Here is a 20,199-nt window from a genome sequence, read left to right as displayed (position 1 = left end):
ACATCAGACATAAAAAAGTTTAAACATTTACTATTGAATACTAAAAGTCAACGAGAAGTGTTAGAAAGTTTGACAAATTGATACAGTGTATGAAATTGTAATAAAACTGCAATAAATTAATTTTGTAAGGTATCGTTTAGTTTTTTGTTACTAAAGTTTATGATATAAATTACGCTTGCGTGCTACATGGCAAGTTTGCGGACCGACTGTTGAGCAGCGCTGGCCTAACTTTGTACAATTTTTTTCTGATTTTCTAGTCTTCGCTAAAAAAAATAAGAAAAGCCTTGTAATGACGCAATTCGTGCCACATTTTTTTACTGCAATGCCAAAAAAATATAAACCTACTACAGTGCTCATCTTTTTATTTATTTGTCTACTGCAAAGAAAAGTACGCATATTTTTTTACTTAACCGGGGCAAATAATGTATACGAACTTTATATATACCGCATATGTATGTATGTATGTACGTATAAATATTATTATTCTATGCGATCATCGTTCCTTCCGCTGCACTTGAATCATCAGTCATCATATTACAATTTTTTTATTTGCTTCCAAAAATACATATGTTTATCTGACACCATACTTCATTCATGAAGCATTCTTCTTGTCTCCACTTTCAAGTCATTTGTTAATGCTCCGATAATATGTATCTAACTAGGGATTGCAATACTGGTGTAACAGTATATTTTTAGTCTTAAATGTGGCTATTTCAAATTGATAAATTCACTGACAACACAGAACAACCAAATCATCATATACATATGTGATCATACGGTTGTTTCAATAATTATGATCGAAAATTTCAAATGGTCTAAACTTTAAATAAATAAATATGATAGTGTTGCGTAGGGGTGAGCGGAGGATCCAAATGAAAGGCCAAAGTCGCTTCACAGCATTTATTGACTGATTAAGGAGGTCCACGCGCAGCCAGCGCTCGTTCCAGAATAGTCACACATGCCAAGTGTACTTTCTTTTAAAGTACAGGTTGCTCACTGTAGCGTCCTCGACCCGTTTGTATATCTATTGTTTAGTCAAGTACGGTCTCACGGTCTCTGGCACACACAGTCTCACGCTTTCGTCCGGATTCTGGGAACTAGCGGAGATGCCGCTCGGCCTAATCCGGGGGTCTCTATTGTCCAATTCCAAATGCACTTTAGGCAGCCTATGCTACAATAGGTTAAAAAAATATTATGAATTTACTTTTATGCATTTATATGACATTATTCACCTGAGATACATTTTTAATTATTTACAATTCAATCTAGGCTAACGTTTTTAGGAATAGTAACTACAAGCGGTTATCTAGTCCAAGAAAAAGCCTTTTCCCAAATTACCGGTAAATACCGTTATACCGATATTAGGAAAAATCATTTACCGTTTGCCGGTTTATGAAATTTGACGGTAAATTGCAATCCCTATATTGAACTCATATGGATTATCATTTGGTAAAATAATCAATATGGTGAAAATTTTTTTTAAAAATTGTATTGCAGTTTACATAATTGAAATAGATAACGTTTTACATAATCTCATAAAAACAGAAACCTTTTCAAAATTGCTAGATAATTAATTATACGTATTTTAATGTAGTAAAAAACATCTGGTTATTGATTTCAATACTTACTCTTAGCAATACTAGATTTTGAATTTAAGTCTGCAAAAGTCAAAAATCTGTAAAATTGAACATACTTTTAAAATTCCACATCATTTAAATGAGAGTAAGCCAACAAAAAATATTGTCGTATTCGAATTCTGTGGGTCAAACTTAGTAAAGATTGATTAGTATCCGCTCTGATTAGTAAAAAAACGTGATTTTTTTGATGCTCGGTGTAATTATCAGAATTAGGCGGCCAGGATGCTTTAACACCATAGAAGTAGAATGCATAGAATGGTCATTGTTAACAAAATTATCGTCTAAAAGCGAGCCATCGAAGAGAGACGGAAAGTCAGAAGAGAGACAAAAGAGAGAGAGACGAAGTTTAGCAAACAATGAACAAACTCTGCCGCGCAGAGTTTTTGTAGCAACATTTTTGGAGGCTTAGAGCAATTCTATGCATTCTACTTCTAATTCACACAAACAATGGTTCACTATTGTCAATTACTATTATCCTACAAAGCAAGAGAGCAAAAAAAAGGTTGACAATAGTAATTGACAATAGCGAACCATTTTTTATGGGCTAAAACATCCTGGCCGCCTAAGTCTGGTAATTATAGACAAGTTTTATTCAGAGTATCTTTCTATAGGTCTGAGAAAGCTTATCGTGATTCGATTGTCTTATTTATGCTAAAATACTGAAAGGCAAAGGGCGATTGATTTTTTCTTCAGGTAGAATTCCATTTGTTTCAAATTCAATCTCAAAAAGTCCTTGAAGCGCCAACACAGATAAATGAAACATATATCTTAATATCTCTTTCCTTTCTTAATGACTCCTCATTTGACATGCGCTGGTGATGGTACTTTCACATTTTTTACGTCAACCACGAAAATGGATAGCTATGGCGTCATGATTTGTTTATTCATTTCGAGTCCACGAATATTTGATACGAGAAAACGACAGAATGTCAAAATTCTAAATTTTGTACAACCGATGCGTATTCAGTTCAATATTTACATTTATTTTCAGTTAATTTGGCTGAAAACCAATATTCAAATGACTCAATTAATGCTTAGTTCGAAAAGTCCTAAAGCATTAAATCCAGAATCGAAATTTAAGTAGACGTTGAAAGAGACAGCTTTATTATGTAATTTAGTATACATATATATTATTATAATTTCAAATTAGCATCTTCACGAATCGAATGATGTTTTCATAAATGGTTTAGACATACTGATGTATAATGGCTGTACTCTTGAAGATCCAAGTATATTTCTAGTTTGAGTAGGGAGTTACCCTTCATTTTAGTCTTTTTAATGTAATGTCATGTCAATTTTTAATATTCCAGTCTTATGAATATATATGTACGTTAGGTTATGTGAAAATCTTACAACTTTATGTAGTCCTTTACTTTTTTTTTACAACTTTATGTAGTTTATTAACTCCATTCGTCTCTATTTTGCGCAATTCTCATCCATCTCACCACACACATTTTCCTAATTTCATCTACCCATCTTCCCTGCGGTCTTCCATTTACCTTTTTGCATTCTTTCGGGTACCATTCTAGCACTTCTTTTGTCCACCTTTCGTCCATTATTCTAGCCACATGACCCACCCATTGCCATTTAAATCTCTTTACTATATCCACTATGTCCACTACCATTGTCATAATTCTCACCCACGTGTTCCGCTTCCTTTCTTTACTCGTTATGCTGAGCATACAGCGTTTCATACTTCTTTGAGTGAATTGGACTTTGTGTAGCATATTGGCGTTCAATGTCCAAGTTTCAAATCCAAATCAAATCCCAGGCCAAGATCCAACTTTCTTGCCACCCTGGGAGCCAATTTTTTTTATAAATATAATAATTTCTTATAAGGCTATTCTTATTGGGACTGTGTGTCTTATATATATGGGCTAGGGTGCTGCGTTTTTTCGCATGTTTAAAAATATCTAAAAAAAAAAACATGTCCCACTCAGTGTATTTTCGCCCAAAATCAGCTGGATCGCGAGCTATTAATACTACATATATCGTCTGCGAACCGAAGATGACTCAAGAAGCGACCGTTGATTTTTTACTCCTACTGTTTACCATTCCAAGTTCCTGAAAACTCCCCCAAGTCAAGTACTGCATTGGATGATTTGGGCGAGATGGTGTCTCCTTGCCTTACTCCTCTTCCTATGCTAATATTTTAAATAAAATTTTTATTTTTTATATAAATGCCTACTAAATTTGGTGTTATAAAATAATAATAAATAGGGGGCGTCAAAAATATATGTATATTGAAGGTCGCCCAACATCCTAAGTACCTGCGGAGCGTTGAAAATGTGCGACACGACACGTTTATGTTTTATAATTTTTTATTTGTTTACATTGATTTTGGGCAAACTGGGCAAATGTTCAGTTTGCCACCGCCTATGTAGATCTGGGCCTGGATGATCCATCACTGGAAAAACGCATTGATCGAAGACTTTTTCTTCAGACAGAGTGGCATTTTTGATTTAAAAACAACATTCATTCGTCCAAATGCATTGCACCCTCTCTTTATTTCTTCTTCATTACTACCGAACATGTCTATTATTTGACCGAAATATAAATAATTATAAGCATGAACGTAATTCGAAATAGCGCAACGCTATTGTAGTCTCGAATCGCAATTGTGCGTTCGAAGGATAACAACCCTTGTGGCATTGAGTTGTAAGGTGCAAAATTGAGCGGCGACGTCTCTGGTTAGTATCGATATGATCGACGATAAACAAAGCGTTGTGAAGTTGGTAGTGCGGGTTTTCCCGCGGCGAGGTAGCATGAGGAGGGGTGGGGTGGGGTGGGGTGGGAAAGGGGAGGCAGGCATGGCTGTGTGCTTTGAGGCTCGGTGCTCGGTGTTCGGTGTTCGGTGTTCGGTGTTCGGCGTTCGGCGTTCAGTGACGGTGTTCAGTGATGGCCGAGGCGGGTGGTGAGGCGGACGCGTGCTGGTCCGACATGGACGCCTGCTTCAACACCTTCGACAAAGACGGGTAAGGCGTCCGCCCAACCCCCTCTCCCACGCGTCACTGGAACCCCGGGTGCCCCCTCCCTTCCACCGCAACTGTCATTTTTCAATTCGGTCGTAACGTCTCTTTTATTGCCATTAACCACCACCACCGCCACCACCCTTTTCGATAAACCTAAACTTCGATTTATCATCAAACTTGCACGTGCATAAACTCTCTTGGCGCATTTAATCTTGGATTGTTTGCTTTTGCAGCGATAAATAATCGGAAGTGTTTTCGCGATAAAAGGGGAGTGTGACATTTAAATTGTACAAGTATGACTTTCAATCGTACGCACATTTCCCGCTATTTTTTACTAACCTCTTCTTATTTTAAGTGTCATTTTTTTTAGGAAAAAGTTATTTGATTTATATATTATCACCAGTGGCGGCTCGTGAGAATTCATAGAGGGGGGGCTGCAGAGATTAATCGGGATGTAATAGCTCGTTGACCATACCGGTGATCAAATGCAGACAAAAATAGCATGCGTATGTACTATACTGGGAGGTCTGCAGCCCTACAGCCCTTATGGAAGGCAAAAATAGCATGCATTTGTACTATATTGGGAGGGCTGTAGCCCCGCAGTCCATATGGACGAGCCGCAACTGATTATCACTAGTCACCGGAGCCTGAGGGGGCCGTGTATTGTTCAAAGGTTGTAAATGCATTGTTTAAGGTTTGCCGAACAATGGATAGCACTGTGACTATCCTACCTCTAATTATCACTAGCCCGGCGCGACCCTGCGCCCCATTGTCCAATTCTATTGTCAACCTTTTTTTATCTCTAGCTTTGTAGTTTGTCTTCTTTCCTGGAAAAGCACTGTCCTGCGCTGAAGACTAATTATCACTATTCGATTTGCTGAATCAATTTATTGAACAAATTGATTCAGATTAGATTCCGTAAAATTGATTAGATTAGATTCAAAATATTACCATAATACAGTTAACCCTTTAAGTTTTGACGTCTTTTCTGTTGAAAGCCTGCCACGCTGAAAATTTCGCTAACATTTCCAACTAGAATTATTTAGAAATCCAATAGAAAGCAGGTATAAAAATTGTAGCTAATCCAAACAAACCCTAGATAACTACGGCCGAGGATTTCGAATTTGGAAAGGTGTGCTTAGACTGTCTAATATATCTTGCAACAATATAAAATAAACAAAAGAAGTATATTAATGAATGTATTTTTCCAAAACTAGTTCCATCTTCTTCATTGTTGTTAAAATTTAATGCTCACAATCTACATGCCAAGCCATACTCTAAAATGCTCGGCAGTTAGGGATTTTCATCGGGAAATTCTGCTGTGGTTATAAATTCAGAAATTTCAGTGTAAACCAGTCTTTATAAACGTTGACAAATGAACGACATGGATTACACGATCCATGTTCATTTGCATTTTTAAATGATACCTTTAAACGTTTGGCAGGTAGTATATTTGTTTACTTTGTACATGCTCAATATACAACGCCTATCGGCGTTTTGCAGGTCCATGAACCTGTCAGCAAAACGCCAATCGGAATTTTTCAGCATTCAAAGGGTTACATGCTGATTGTTAAGACTTATTTTGAATGCATTTTTTTTCAATTCTACCTGGAAAGGCTTATCTGGTAGTATTCTTGTTTACGTTGTACATGCTCAAAATACAACCTAAAAAATACGCCAATTGGTGTATTTCAGGCCCATGGACTTTTTGGCAAAACGCTGATCGGCGTTGGTCAGCATTCAAAGGGTTAACAGATTTGATTTGATGCTTTTTTTTAAATATACGGTACGGAAACCCACGTTTACTTTTCCTATTTTACACATTTTATTTATAAATATTACATACTTGGCATAATATACACATTGATATGCTAAGTATAACAACTAGAGCCGCACCGACTATGTGCGAATTGTGCAAATCACACGGCAGCCGAATTTCTTGAGTCGGCCATCCACGAACCAAAAAAATCCTGGGTCCCCTTTCATTATTACTAGACGTGAAAAAAAAATCTAAAAGGCGAAAAATGGTAAAAATAACACTTTTCTACACGTTTTGCCGGATCTTATCATTAGAGGTAGAACCGGAAGCGTGCTTTTCCGGGGATCAGGGCGTTTTGGGTTTACTTACAAAGCTAGAGTGCAAAAAAAAGGTTCTTCATAAAATTGAACAAAGCACGGCGAACAATTAACAATGCATGGCACGCTTCCGGTCCTACCTCTACTTATCATGTCCGCCTTTTGTATTTTGTACTGAGAAACGATTTTCGGAAGTAAACCCATACAACAAGGGTGACCAGCACGTGCGTTTTCGCCAACAAAACGTCATCCGAGTGGCGTTCAAATATTGTGTTGGAAGCTTCGAACTAATTTTAAGAATTGTGCGTCGTAAATAAATTGCACCGAACACGGTCACTTGCTCTCGCATGCATCATTGCGCCTACATATTATAATAAAAGACGATACAAAACATTCAATGGTTCGGATCGACAAACACGTTCTGCACCTATGTAAATATGTACTCACAATAAATTCAAGTGAAAATGCGAGAAAAGTGACCGTGTTCGAAAATTTTGTTTACAATTCTTAGAATTAGTTCGAAGCTTACAATATTTGAACGCCACTCAGTTTTTACTAATATAGTTTTTATCACTCGTCGTTCGAATTTTCGAATTTTATTCTTCGTCCAGATTTTCGTAAAAAACCGCTTTTCGAATTTAATAAATATTTTGTAATAAATAACAATAATGTATTTAATTTTATAATATCCTTTTCCTCGAAGTGAATAAATGTTATTTGATTGTTTAAAAAAAAATTGAAATAGGAGCGGGGGGAGGCAGAAAAAATATTTTTGACACAGGCGGTCTCGGTGACACACCTCGAGGCGGGCCTGATAATAACAAGGAATAACAGTGCCGTAGTTGAATTAAATAAAAATATGGCTTATGGTTTTTTTGGATCTGCTTCCTGAAAATTGTGATTATATCTAAGTACTTGATAATATTGTAATATAATGTTCTACCTGATTCAATCGTTCATAATAGCTATGTTTTTATTTTATAAAACTTCACGATCTTTTTGATTTTTATATTAAGATTTTTTTGATTTGGTATCACGATTTTGTTTGATTTAATACCAACACCAAACCAACTTGGTTTTTAAAGTGATGGACACGTACTCTTGAATGGCTTTGTGTGTGAGTAACCCAATGATGCCAACTTAAAACTATGCATTAATAAAAAACCGCCAAATCCCTATTTAACCACAGACGTAATACTGGCTTGCTGACGCAATACTGACCTACACAAACTGCAGCCCGTGTGAGATAAAGGGTTCGGTGATTATTCCGCACAAAACGATCTCGCGCACGTCACTAAAATCTCGATCATGGAACATCTGGCACCCGAAAATTCCATCCATCGAGATTTATCCGCGTGCAATATCATACTAACGAGAGCTCAAGTACCAGATAATCCGTATTCGCGATTTTCGTGGCAAAGATTGTCGTTTGCGTGATCGCAATGTGCAAAATAATCTATTTACCGAGATAAAGTATGCATGAGGAAACATAAACTTGGCATATTGTTCATAACGCCATGCCATCAATACATGTCTGGTAGTTTAGTATTAACTACACGTTTCTACATTATATTTTTATTATTATTTCGATAAAGTTGTGAACTTATCAGTCTCACACATATAATATATGAATATGTATATAGCCATAGTTTTTTCTTCCATACGAAAACTGTTCGATTGCGATACGATTTATCAATTATGCAATTTCGTAATACATACATATGACGCATGGAAATAATCTCATTCGTATCCGTTTACATTTTGTATAGAGACGAGCGTTTGAGTCCTGAGGAATTTCGACTGATATGCAGAGCTTTGTTCAGAAACGATAAAGGCCACATTTATCCTCTGGACGAAGATAAGGCACGCCATATTTTTGCCGTTTTTGACAAAAATGGCGACGGGTACATTGACCGCGATGAATTCGTCTTTTGCTGGAATCACTGGATCAAAGTGGTGAGTTAAATCAATTTTATCTTTACTTCTATGTACATATACTATGTACGTAGTAACAATAGATGAAGTTTTGTGATCATGCGAAAAGAGATTTTGACTGATTCGAACCCAGAATCGATCACTGATCTCGTTATCATGATCTAGAAAAAAATGTGTGTCTGTGTATTTTGGGGATTTTTTGAATACCGTTCGTCCTATCGAACTGAACCGTAGTATCGGTTACTGCAATTCTTATCGATACGACGTAAATTTTTTTTAAATTTTTACCTCCCCTTATAGGTGTCCTCTTTTTTTAAGTTTTTGAATACAAATATCTCCCAAATCGCTCAATGGACCAGACAGATTTTTTACATGTAATAAAAATTATAAATCTTATACCGTAATATTTTTGAAATATTTTTACCTCAGCCAAAAGTAGTACTTCTACTCTAGAGAATCGAGGTTTTTTATGTTTTTTTCGGAAACCTTTTGGTTTATTGAACTGAAATTTCATATCTAAAAGTTTAAGCTTAATATTAAGTTATATATTAAAGTTGGTGAACACCTGTCAACTGGAAGTGGCAGTTTACCCTTGTTCCATTTTTCTTCCACTATTTTTTTCGACCCCTTAAACATGTGTGCTCTTCACGAGAAAATTCAAGTATAATCCTCGTATCAATGTGATAAAAATAAAAAAAAATCATTCAATTTAATAAACCGGAAGTGGGATTTTTTCCTCTTAGAAAAATCAAAAATGCTGTGACCACACAATTTTTTTCACACCCCCGAATGTATTAAGCTGAAAATTTATATTTGTATTCTATATGTACTAACTTAGAGCTGATAAGGTTTAGGTCAGAATTCGTAAACCGGAAATAGTTTTTTTTTTAAACAATATTTCATTATTTTATTTTGACCATCTAAATTAATTTTATTTTCTTGATATTTAATGTGTATAATATTTATAGTGATGTCAAGTAATAAAAAAAATTTCAACAAAATCTGACAACCGGAAGTAGAACTTTTGTCTTGTGTAAGTTTCCCTACATTTGCGCTCAATTTGTATCGAAAATGCTCTCATATACATACATATGATATCTTGTTACTTCCTCTCATTCAAGATTGGGTCAAGGTTTCAACGCTTATTAAGATTCCTCCATGAGAGCCTACATACATACATATATACATATATCAGGCTTCTATTAGAACTTGTTTCAACTGTAATTCCAGCTTTTCACAGATCTTTTTTCAGAATTTTTTGCAACTACTGAGACTGACAAATCTTCTCGAGTAAAGATAATCTTCTTCAGAATCCTTTTCTCGGATATTTTGAGTGTGCGCTCCAACCTTAATTAAGACCTACATATTTATTGAATGAGTAAATGTCATATACACATGTATGTAATTTCATTTATAGACCAGTGACCAATTTCATATCCTGATGGAGTGAGTCAGAGCGATAGTTCACACAGTGGATAACTATGTAGATATGTCAAATATGTAACATAACTATAAAAAAATCCGTATAAATTGAACTATGTATTACGTTTTTACTTATTTAAAAAAAAAATCAATTAGCTGATTGAAACACGAATCAGAATGCTTGAAGAAAGGTCGCTGATTAAGATTATTTCTACAATATAAGAGGTAAAAAATCAAGGTTGGGATGATCCAAAAGAGGTCATAGACAGATAAGTACACTCAATCTGCGAAAGGCTTCAGTAGGAGTACGTTTTTGACCCATTTCATTTAATTTGGCACTCAACCAATCCCATTGGACGACGATGGTTGCTATAAACCTCTAAATACGCAATTTATATTGTTCGGAACATCTAAGGGTCTATTCATACTATCCAGCAGCTCAAGGTTACAATTGCTATTCATACTAAACAGCAGCGCACGCTTCAGCACGTTCAGACTTATTTTGGCCAAGTGCAAAGAAAAATCGGCCTACATATGTATATATTACAGAGTCGTATCCTCAATATTGTCACAACCTGACGTTTCTGAAAATATTCATATGCACATGCACTTTAGTTAGTACGCGTGCACTCGCTACTATGACTTCACGTCGTGCGTGAATGTTTCCACAGTGGCCAAATAAAACAGGTTTTGCTTGATTCGTTGCGATGACATTTACTGTTGTATAGTATTAATAGATTTTGTCGGCTGCTGTTGTTACTTGCTGTGACGTCTACGCCACGGTAGACATGAATGTGTCCATATAAAATGTACCAAAGAATACTTTTCGCACTGGTTATGTGCAGTTGCTGGTACGTGCTGTGCCTTAAATCGTATTGAGGAAACGTTAAATAAAAAGTTATCGATTTTAAACAATGTCCTGTGCTCTCCAACTAATTGATTTATAGAAAAAACGAGAAAATGGATTTTTTTAGAATAGTTTCTCCTTTTTATTATAAAAAAAAGTTCAATAGTCACCAATTACAGTTTATTTGGGTCGATTATGATTAGTGTTGACCGACAAAAGAGAATTCAAAGTTGCCGTTTTGCCAGAAACTCTCATACAAAGTGTGCCACGCGCACAACGGCCATTTGTATGGTGGATGCGGTCTTTTCAGAAAATCGTAATTTATTTCATGCTCTCTTAACCATTTTGATTGTAAATGTTGTGGAGAAATTCTCTGGATATAATAAGGTAGGGTTTTTTTATTCCTACTGCCGTAACTACAAAGTTAAATTAAATGAGGAATAAAATCAGCAGAAGACAGTTTCATCTGGAGGGATCTAATAAATATATTCATTAATAATAAAGAGGGTAAAATGTTCGGATTTTCCAAGATTTACTCTCGAACTTTGTTATATGTAAAGAAAAATGGATTTTACTATTTAAATAAATATTAAAAATTATTTAATTTATGTTATTGTATTATTACATATATATGTATAACCAGCAGCATAGATCAGTGGATGCCGTGTAATGCTTTTAAGTGTGTGGTCACGGATTCAGTCCTTGGTTGTGACGCTGGTCAGACCTTGGTTATTTAATTTTATTTCATAGAACATGAACAGCCTTTACAAATCGCTCCATAGCGACAAATGCACTTAAACAGATACAATACAATCAATATATGTACATAAGCATTTTATACAATACGAATTCAAACAACATCCACAGTGACATGTATGGAGAAATTTTTGCAGCATTTTATAATCAAACTGGCGAACCTCAACACGCTGAATAGCTTGCGATTACCAAGAGAGATAGCAAAGGAGATACCAATTTTACATGAACCGTTTCAATGAAAATCAGAAAATTTGGTAAACTCTGATAAACGATCGACCTGGAGTCACAAACCAAGGTCTGGCCAGCGGTGGGACTCTAGTGGGGCTCGAACCCGTGACCACTCTGCTCGAGAGGATAATATGCTAACCACTATTCCCTGGTTATATGTGCTTCTAAGGTCGATAATGTTTTCTGGTAAATTAAATTTGACGGTTTTGACGTTACAACTACATAGTTAGACATAGATCAGTGGTTTAATGCTTTCGATTGTGTTCTGACTGGTTCTATCCCTGGCTTTGTTGTTGGCCAGACCTTCGATATGCGACTCCAAGGTCGATCGTTCCCTATCAGAGTTTGCCAATATATCTAATTTCCTTGAAACAAATCCAACAAATTGGCAACCCTGTAATATTTCTCGTAAAATTCGATTGTTAATCGATTCTCTATGGTTGTTAATCGATGCGTGTAATTGGCCTTGAATAATACTTATAATACTGTTGCGTAGAGGTGAGTGGAGGATCCAAGTAAAAGGCTAAAGTCGTTTCACAGCATTTATTGGTGATTAAGGAGATACACACACTGGCAGTGCTCCGTCCAGAATGTCTTTATATGGTATAAGTACGTCCTTATAAAGGACAGGTCGCTCAGGGCATCTTCGACGTCCGGTCACTTCCCCATTGTTAAGTCACGTACTCGGATGTGCAGTCCCACGCTTTGGCGTTGTCAGTTCTAATAACTCCACGGGAATGCGACCGAGCGCCGTTACCGCCGCATTCGGGGGTCTCTCATTGTTAGCCGACTTGCACTTAAGTCTGGAGATAATCCTCGAAACCAATTATAACGGCGGATCCTTTTAGCATACGCTAAATTACGAATGTACATATAATGTTTGGCCATAGATGTAGTGTAAAATAAAATAAATGGGTGTATACCTGTATAAATAAATAAATGAATATTTTGTTTAGATTGTACGTCCCGTTAACGTTTTCCTGATTGTGGACGTTCAAAATGATTTCATCTCGGGCACACTCAACATAAGCAACTGCGTGGCTCAACAGAATGGACTTGAAGTAAGTATACATATTGATTTTTTTTTACTTATCCTGATATTGACACAAGTGAAACTATAAATATCTCTGTCTGTAATGGAAATGTAAGAACTCTGAGCAATTTATTCCAAATAATGTATTGTAATTACCAATAGTGTTCGACCTATGCATTGTAACGAGATTTCCAACGTATTCAATCGTTTAACAATAGGTATATTTACCTTGAACTTGCATTGAATGAGCTATTTGTTAATGACCTTGCAAAATTTCAATCCGCGTTGCATGTTTTTGCCCAGCATGCCATTAAGGCATTACATTGCAGATGTTGAACAGATCAATTTGTCTTTGACATCAAATTCAATACCTATATCGTATCATTCGTATAACAATATGTAATGCATAGTGTATACATATGTCATGCAAGCAGTACATTAAATTGTTCAACTCCATGTATTGAAGATTTAATCTACTTAGTTACGGTTTTAACAAAAGCGTTTATGTATGAAGTGGTGTAAACTTCATTTAGTTTGCCGAATGTGATTGTGCCTGGAACAGGCTGATATTTTGAGGTCAACATGCAATCACCTGCTGTGTATATTGTCAGATTAAAACATAGATGAGCTTAATTCGTTTAGCGAAGCTTATTCTAACACCAAACTGTATTCACACATACATACATAGTGTTGTAAAACGCTAAAGTAAAATCTGTAAAAGAATGTTATCTTAAGAGGGCTGTACACCCGAAACCTTAATTTTGTTACCGTTCCTTTCTTCGATATTTATATTTAGTGTATGTATATATTGAGTGAATGCGACAATATATATTAATATATATATATATATTGAGTGAATGCGACAGTTGCGCTTCGACCAGATAAAACGTGTTTTAAATTGACAAAATCGAGGTTTCGTATTCTACTATTTTCTCCTCCAAAACTGGACCAATTTTTAAAAAAATTTCATCATCGGTATGAGAAAGATATTTTCTGTGCATCTATCGGCGTATTTTTTTTTAAATCGACCGTTAAATAACCACGCTAGACTCTTTTCGTAGGTGTAAAAAAGAGGCGATTTTATAAATGTTTGGCGGCTCCTAGCTCCTATAAAAAATAATTAATCAAAATATAAAACGATAGATGCACCCCAATGGTGGATATCCATAGCATATTAAAAAATAATTTCTCTAGTGCCATAATTGAGGTAGGGAGAAGTATAGTACGTTTGTATGGACAAGGCGCTGCTGTCCAGCCCTCTTAATAGAGTATTTTCTTTTCAGAATATCTGATGGTTTATCATCAGATTTAAACTTCGGTTTCTATGAAGGCCGTATTTAATGGTTCAGTGGGATTAAATGCATTTAGTCGGTAACTTTATATGTAGTTGAGAGTAATTTAAATGATAATTTTACCAATTCGTATATGTATGTATAGAATCTTCTCTAGATTCCTGGATTTAAGTTCCTCTCAGCGATTTTAAAAGGTTCTAACGAGGTATCAATAATCTAGTATGCTTTAAACTACTCTGTAGTAGTATGTAAAAATATGTTTTACAATTATAAAAGAAAATTCTCCGAGAATAATCTTTTACAAATTTCTTATTGAATGTTTCATAGTTTTATGCATCATTAAATGAAAAAAAAAGATTAGACTATGAGACTCTTTTATAAAATTATAAAATCAAAAGAATCAAAAAAAAAAAAAAAATTACCAATAGCTACGGCAGTGTTCGCCAAGTGAGCTGTTTTTGTGCTTAGTTTATATTTTGGGTATGATTTTTTTTTTTCAACTGATAAAGGACGAATGTCAGTCAAGAAATTGATATTGTTCTCGCATCTTTTGAAAGGAAATAACTGCAATGAATACTTATAGAATTTTGGTACCTGTCCTGCCCATTCATTGAGACTATTTTGTATGAAATTACCGTTAACTAAATACCGGAAGCGTACTTTTTCCAGGAAACAGGGCATACTACAAAACTAGAGAGCATAAAAAAAGGTTCATCATAAAAATTAACAAAGCACGGCGAACAAAGTTGGTCCGTTCTTTACTCTAAGTGAGACATTATTTCTCTGCCAGCAGGGATGTTCATTTTATTTAAAAATGATACTCTCAAAGGAGACGGATAGTTATGGAAAAGATGGATCTTATCTAAAATATTTAACACGAATATACATATTGATTTATTTTATTACATTACTTAATACTTGTATATTTATTTTACTATGTTATTTAAATACACATTCTATTTTATAATAAAAACTGCATCTATAGAAAAAAAGGCCAATAGGATAATCCTATAAAAATGAACTACGCCCAAATACATATAGCTCGCGTGGCGACCAGTGACCTACAGCGTAGTGGACTGGTAGAGCTATTGCATACTAGTAGAGAGGTCGTGGGTTCAAGTCCTGGCCAAATATGCTGCTGGTGAGATATTGCGGTTTTTTAACACAGATAGATCATCTCCTGTTAGAGTTTTTCGATTTTTATAGCTTAATAGTTGTGACGGATCCAATAAATCGGTATCCTCCCCCTTAAGGTCTGACCGCACTATACGACAACCGAGCGATCCGAAAATTCACAACAGTGTGCGACAATATTAGGTAAACTGCACTTGAACGACAGATTATGTCAATCATTCGTTCGATACCTCGGAGCAAAATGGACGAAACGGACGCTATTATAGTATCTTTGATATGCGAGGAGGAAGAACAATCGAGAAAACCCAATAGATTATGGCTACATGCTATTTCAAAGTCACAATATGAAGAAGGAGAATAATTGTCGCAAGGCAACCCCCCACTCAACGACACCTTGCATCAAAGTTGGTCGAAAAGTCAACTTTAACGCAAGTTGTCGTTCTACGTCATGCGACTGTCGCGCAGTGCGATATGTCTCATACAAACAATATTTGGTCGCGTACTGTTGTGAAGTGAAGGATTGTTCGGTTGTCGTATAGTGCGGTCAGACCCTTAGCGTCTCGAAAATTTGAGCTATTAGCTTCTCAAATTTTTTAATATGTCTCGAATCTTATAATATGCTACCTACATAATGTATTCGTTGCATATTTGCTGTGTGTCAGAGTTTTTGTTGATTTTCCATAGATGTCTCTATTTTATTATTATCCTGTTTTGTTTGAAAAATTGCTAGTACTTATGTATAAAAATAATCTAAGCATTTAGGTAGCCACGGGGTAATTCCTGACATGGCACATATTATGTATGTTTGTATTAAAAATAAAATATATATGTATACAAATAATATCTGACTTTTACAGGTGGTGGCTCCGATAAACAAATTACTCGATACAATCCCATTTGATGCTGTGGTTTATTCCCTGGATTGGCATCCCAGCGATCATGTTTCTTTCATCGATAATCTTCCGCAAAGAGAGTTGCACCACACTAGTCCCGTATGTTGAATATCTTTCAACAATACAATAAGTGAATACTTTGACTATGTAATTATCATTTATGTATTCGTTATATAGATTTCTGCAGACAAGGCTCAAACTTACGATACAGTAACATTTGCCGGACCTCCGCTTATGAAACAAAGGCTTTGGCCGAGGCATTGCGTTCAAGATTCTTGGGGGTCTGAGCTACACAAAGACCTGAAGGTTTGTGTTTAATTATTTATTATTTACTTCAAATTGTGCAAATTTAATAAATCATTTTATTTTCAGATTGTTGACAATGCAATTAAAGTGTATAAAGGCACGAACCCTGAAGTGGATTCGTATTCAGTGTTTTGGGATAATAAGAAAATGACAGATACGACCTTATCATCGCAGCTGCGTATGAAAAATGCAACTGATATTTACATTTGTGGATTGGCTTATGATGTTTGCGTTGGTGAATATTTTTTTAAATTGTATTTAGATATGATACTTATTACAAACAGCTACGAATGGTACTGCAATACTAGCAATAACTGGTTAAATCGAACCCACTAGATCTAGATTTTGAAACCAAGCAGTGTGTGAATTAAATAATGATTAAGTCTTGTTATAAACATGTAAAGTGTCCATAGAACAATTCGTTATTCAAGAAATTCGTTATTTATTTTATATCAAAAAATAGATTCACTGTAATATGTTCATTTTACTGTTTATTTCCACAATTTTAGTTTGATCTATGAGAAATTTTTGATTAATGCTATTTTTTTTCTTAACACATACAGTAGAGCTCAGTATTACATACTTTAAATATAATAGTATAGTCCAAACATCATTATTTATTATTTATTTAACATAGATATACCAACAGGTAGACCCCAAAGCGCCTTCCTAGACAATTAATTACAAACATTGCAGCATTTTTATTACATAAATCGCTGTATTTCGAGAGGCTGAAGTACACAAAATTAACAATTAATTAATCCATGGAGACATCTATGGATTTAGACTTGTATATATTTTTTTACATATTGTACATAAATCAAATTCAGACATTTGTGGCAGTGGGTAGGATGATTTTTGTCAATTTGATGGCGGAACCGTTTCAACAATGAAAATCAGATAAATTGGCAAACTCTGATAGAAAACGATCAACTTGGAGTTACAAATATCCAAGTCTGACCAGCAGTATTAAAGATTAGCACGGAATCGAACTCGGTAACCTCTCGGTGCTAAACATAAACGCAAACACCGAGCCATACTGCTGGCTATATCATATATATCAGGATTTCCCAAACTATGTTCCGCGGAACACTGGTATTCCACGGAACCTGAATAGGTGTTCCGCAAAAATATTGCCATGGTTTTATATACTGCAATACATTGAAACAACTTCTACCTCAAATTGAAAGGTAGAAAGATAAATTGGCAAACTCTGATAAAAAACGACCAGCCTGACCAGCAGTATTAAAGATTAGCATGGGATCGAACTCGGTAACCTCTCGGTGCTAAACATAAACGCAAATACCGAGCCATACTGCCATTATATTTAATTGTACAGAAAAATGCTTGATTATATCTGTATTCTCTTATTAGTTGAGATCTTATAATATAATATGATCAATACAGCCATGCTCGTATTGAGCAAGTTTGATTTACATTTCAAAAATAAAAGTATTGGTTACTTATCAATAAACAGAAAACAATTTACTTATTTAAACAATTTACAGGAGCAACAGCAGTGGATGCATTGGCGATAGGTTACCGCACAATTCTGATCGATGATTGCAGCCGAGGTGTCGATATGGCAGATATAGAGAAAACTAAGAATACTGTTATCAGCAACAACGGTGTGATTGTCAACTCTGAAGATGTAAGCTTTTTCCATTTTATTTACTTTTGGATGTTCGTTTAGAATCAATCTGATGTTGATTTTTTAGGTTTTAGGTATGATCGAAGGCCGGGACAGGCGTCCGGAGCTCGGCTACAAATTGGCAATGGAACTCAAAAAAGCTGTTTCCGCTCAATAGTTGTTTTTTGTATGTTTTGAGTAGTTTTGAATAGTGAAGCTGATTGTAGAGTTTGGTCAGTGGTTAATTGATAAGTGCAGAGAGGAGGATTGTATGCACCAAGTTTATTATCATCGTCATTCCAATGTAGAATTGTTTCAATTACTTGCTTTTGATAAGAAACTTTTTAAATACAATCATTTTACTTCAACTTGTCGTAAAATTAAAATTGCCCATGTATTTTTGATAGATTTTTTTAATAATAATCAATTGTTTACAAGAAATCTGCATTTGTTTAGCTGAAACAATAAATCAGTTCGCAGCTACTAAATAATAAAAGTATTAGATTTTATTGATTTGATCTTTGCTTGTATGTCAATTTCTATAATATGTATATCTACGTCCATTTTATGTTAAAACATTAATTTTTAAGGCAAAATTCCATTTTTTTTTATTGTTTTCATATATATTATGTTATAATAGTATATTTTCTATAGTCTTGTATTAGTATTACTTTAAGTTTTTTTACTCTTTTTATACTTAATTCGTTTTTATTCATTTTAATGTACATAAATTCAGAATTATAAATACAGTAGTCTCTCGTTATCCGCATGTTTTTTATCCGCGAATTTAAGAACACAGAAAGTCAAATTACGAAAAGTACCATCATTTGATCTCAGAAGTCTATTGTAAAGCACAGAAGATATATCAGGATTGACAGTCACATACATATATCTGAAAAAATTGACATAACAGATTGTTTCATCGATACCAAAGATAAACACATGTTTTGTCAGTTAATAACTGACGGATGATCTACGAATGTCAACACTACGTTAGATCAAACCATAACCATAGCATGAAACAGACCATTGATGATCTCGAGACATAATCATCAAGACTTTTATCAAAAGTAAAAGAAATGCAAAAAAAAAAACACCCCTACGGATAACGAGGAATTACATTTAAATGATCTTTGAAATACCTATATAACTTGACGTTGGACTCGTTTCCTATATATAGTTGTTAAATTTGTATATCAATTATTATTTTGAATTTAACTGCACAGTTTAATGGTAAGGCATTTAGAAATTTGAAGTGGTTTGAATAAATTTGTGCTGTTATATTTTCATATATGTATACTAATATGTATAATATATATATATATTATATAATTGTTATTTAGGCAATTAAGTGTTATATGCCTCTAGTACAACAGCCGAGTACAAATATCGACACTGCGCTCGCTAATTACAAATGTACTTAGTATAAAGTAGAATTGTCCGAGAGTGAAAACCCCATTATGTAACTGTGTAAATAAATACAAACAATTTCCTATTACACTTTGTACGTTTACAAAACGTAGATAGAGTTCCTTGAAGATTTAATAAAAAATATACATATATACATACATGTGTGTATATTAATTGTGAAATTTGTGGTTGTGTTTACGTACACGTGCAAAATGAAAATGTTTCATAGAAATAGCTTAAACGTTGCCTTATTAGTGTTTAGGTATGTATGTACTTATATTATATAATGGAAAGCATTGTTTTACGGTAAACTTAAGCGTAATATCACCTATGCTATTATGAATAGTATAGAAATATATCGTATTTTTGCACCGATACATTTCTGGTTTTATTCCAATACCTTTACATTGTATGATTTAAACCTGTTATGTTTTATTTGTCTGTGGTAGACATCGTTGTATCATTTTAATTTGGTAAGCCATTTCAGAGAAATTTATTTTGCTTAACCTTTGAAGGACGGAGCGTCGAGATCGAACGAGTGTCCCGAACCAGGGACAAAATGCAGTATTTTTTAATCAAAATACATCTTTTCTCAATACAAATGGGTTCAATGTATATCTTATTAATC

At 34.7% G+C, this 20,199-nt stretch overlaps 1 protein-coding gene and 1 long non-coding RNA gene across 2 annotated transcripts; one reads left to right on the top strand and one right to left on the bottom strand.

Moving 5' to 3' along the window:
• Positions 1-885: 885 nt before the first annotated feature.
• LOC143921073 (uncharacterized) lies at positions 886-4,650 on the bottom strand. The gene is made up of 3 exons (XR_013261390.1): positions 3,690-4,650; positions 1,629-1,675; positions 886-1,171 (listed from the first exon to the last, which is right to left on the bottom strand). It is a non-coding gene; the product is annotated as an uncharacterized LOC143921073 (long non-coding RNA).
• Positions 4,430-19,946, top strand: Naam (Nicotinamide amidase). Its single transcript, XM_077444198.1, has 8 exons — positions 4,430-4,612; positions 8,455-8,641; positions 12,830-12,934; positions 16,190-16,324; positions 16,403-16,531; positions 16,598-16,766; positions 18,040-18,182; positions 18,250-19,946. The coding sequence occupies exons 1-8, from the start codon at positions 4,536-4,538 to the stop codon at positions 18,337-18,339; spliced, it is 1,035 nt and encodes a 344-aa protein (XP_077300324.1). The 5' UTR covers positions 4,430-4,535; the 3' UTR covers positions 18,340-19,946.
• The last annotated feature ends 253 nt before the right edge of the window (positions 19,947-20,199 follow it).

The sequence above is a fragment of the Arctopsyche grandis genome, chromosome 13, assembly GCF_051622035.1.
Source record: "Arctopsyche grandis isolate Sample6627 chromosome 13, ASM5162203v2, whole genome shotgun sequence".
Lineage (NCBI taxonomy): Eukaryota > Metazoa > Arthropoda > Insecta > Trichoptera > Hydropsychidae > Arctopsyche > Arctopsyche grandis.
This window is presented reverse-complemented; position numbering and strand designations above follow the sequence as displayed.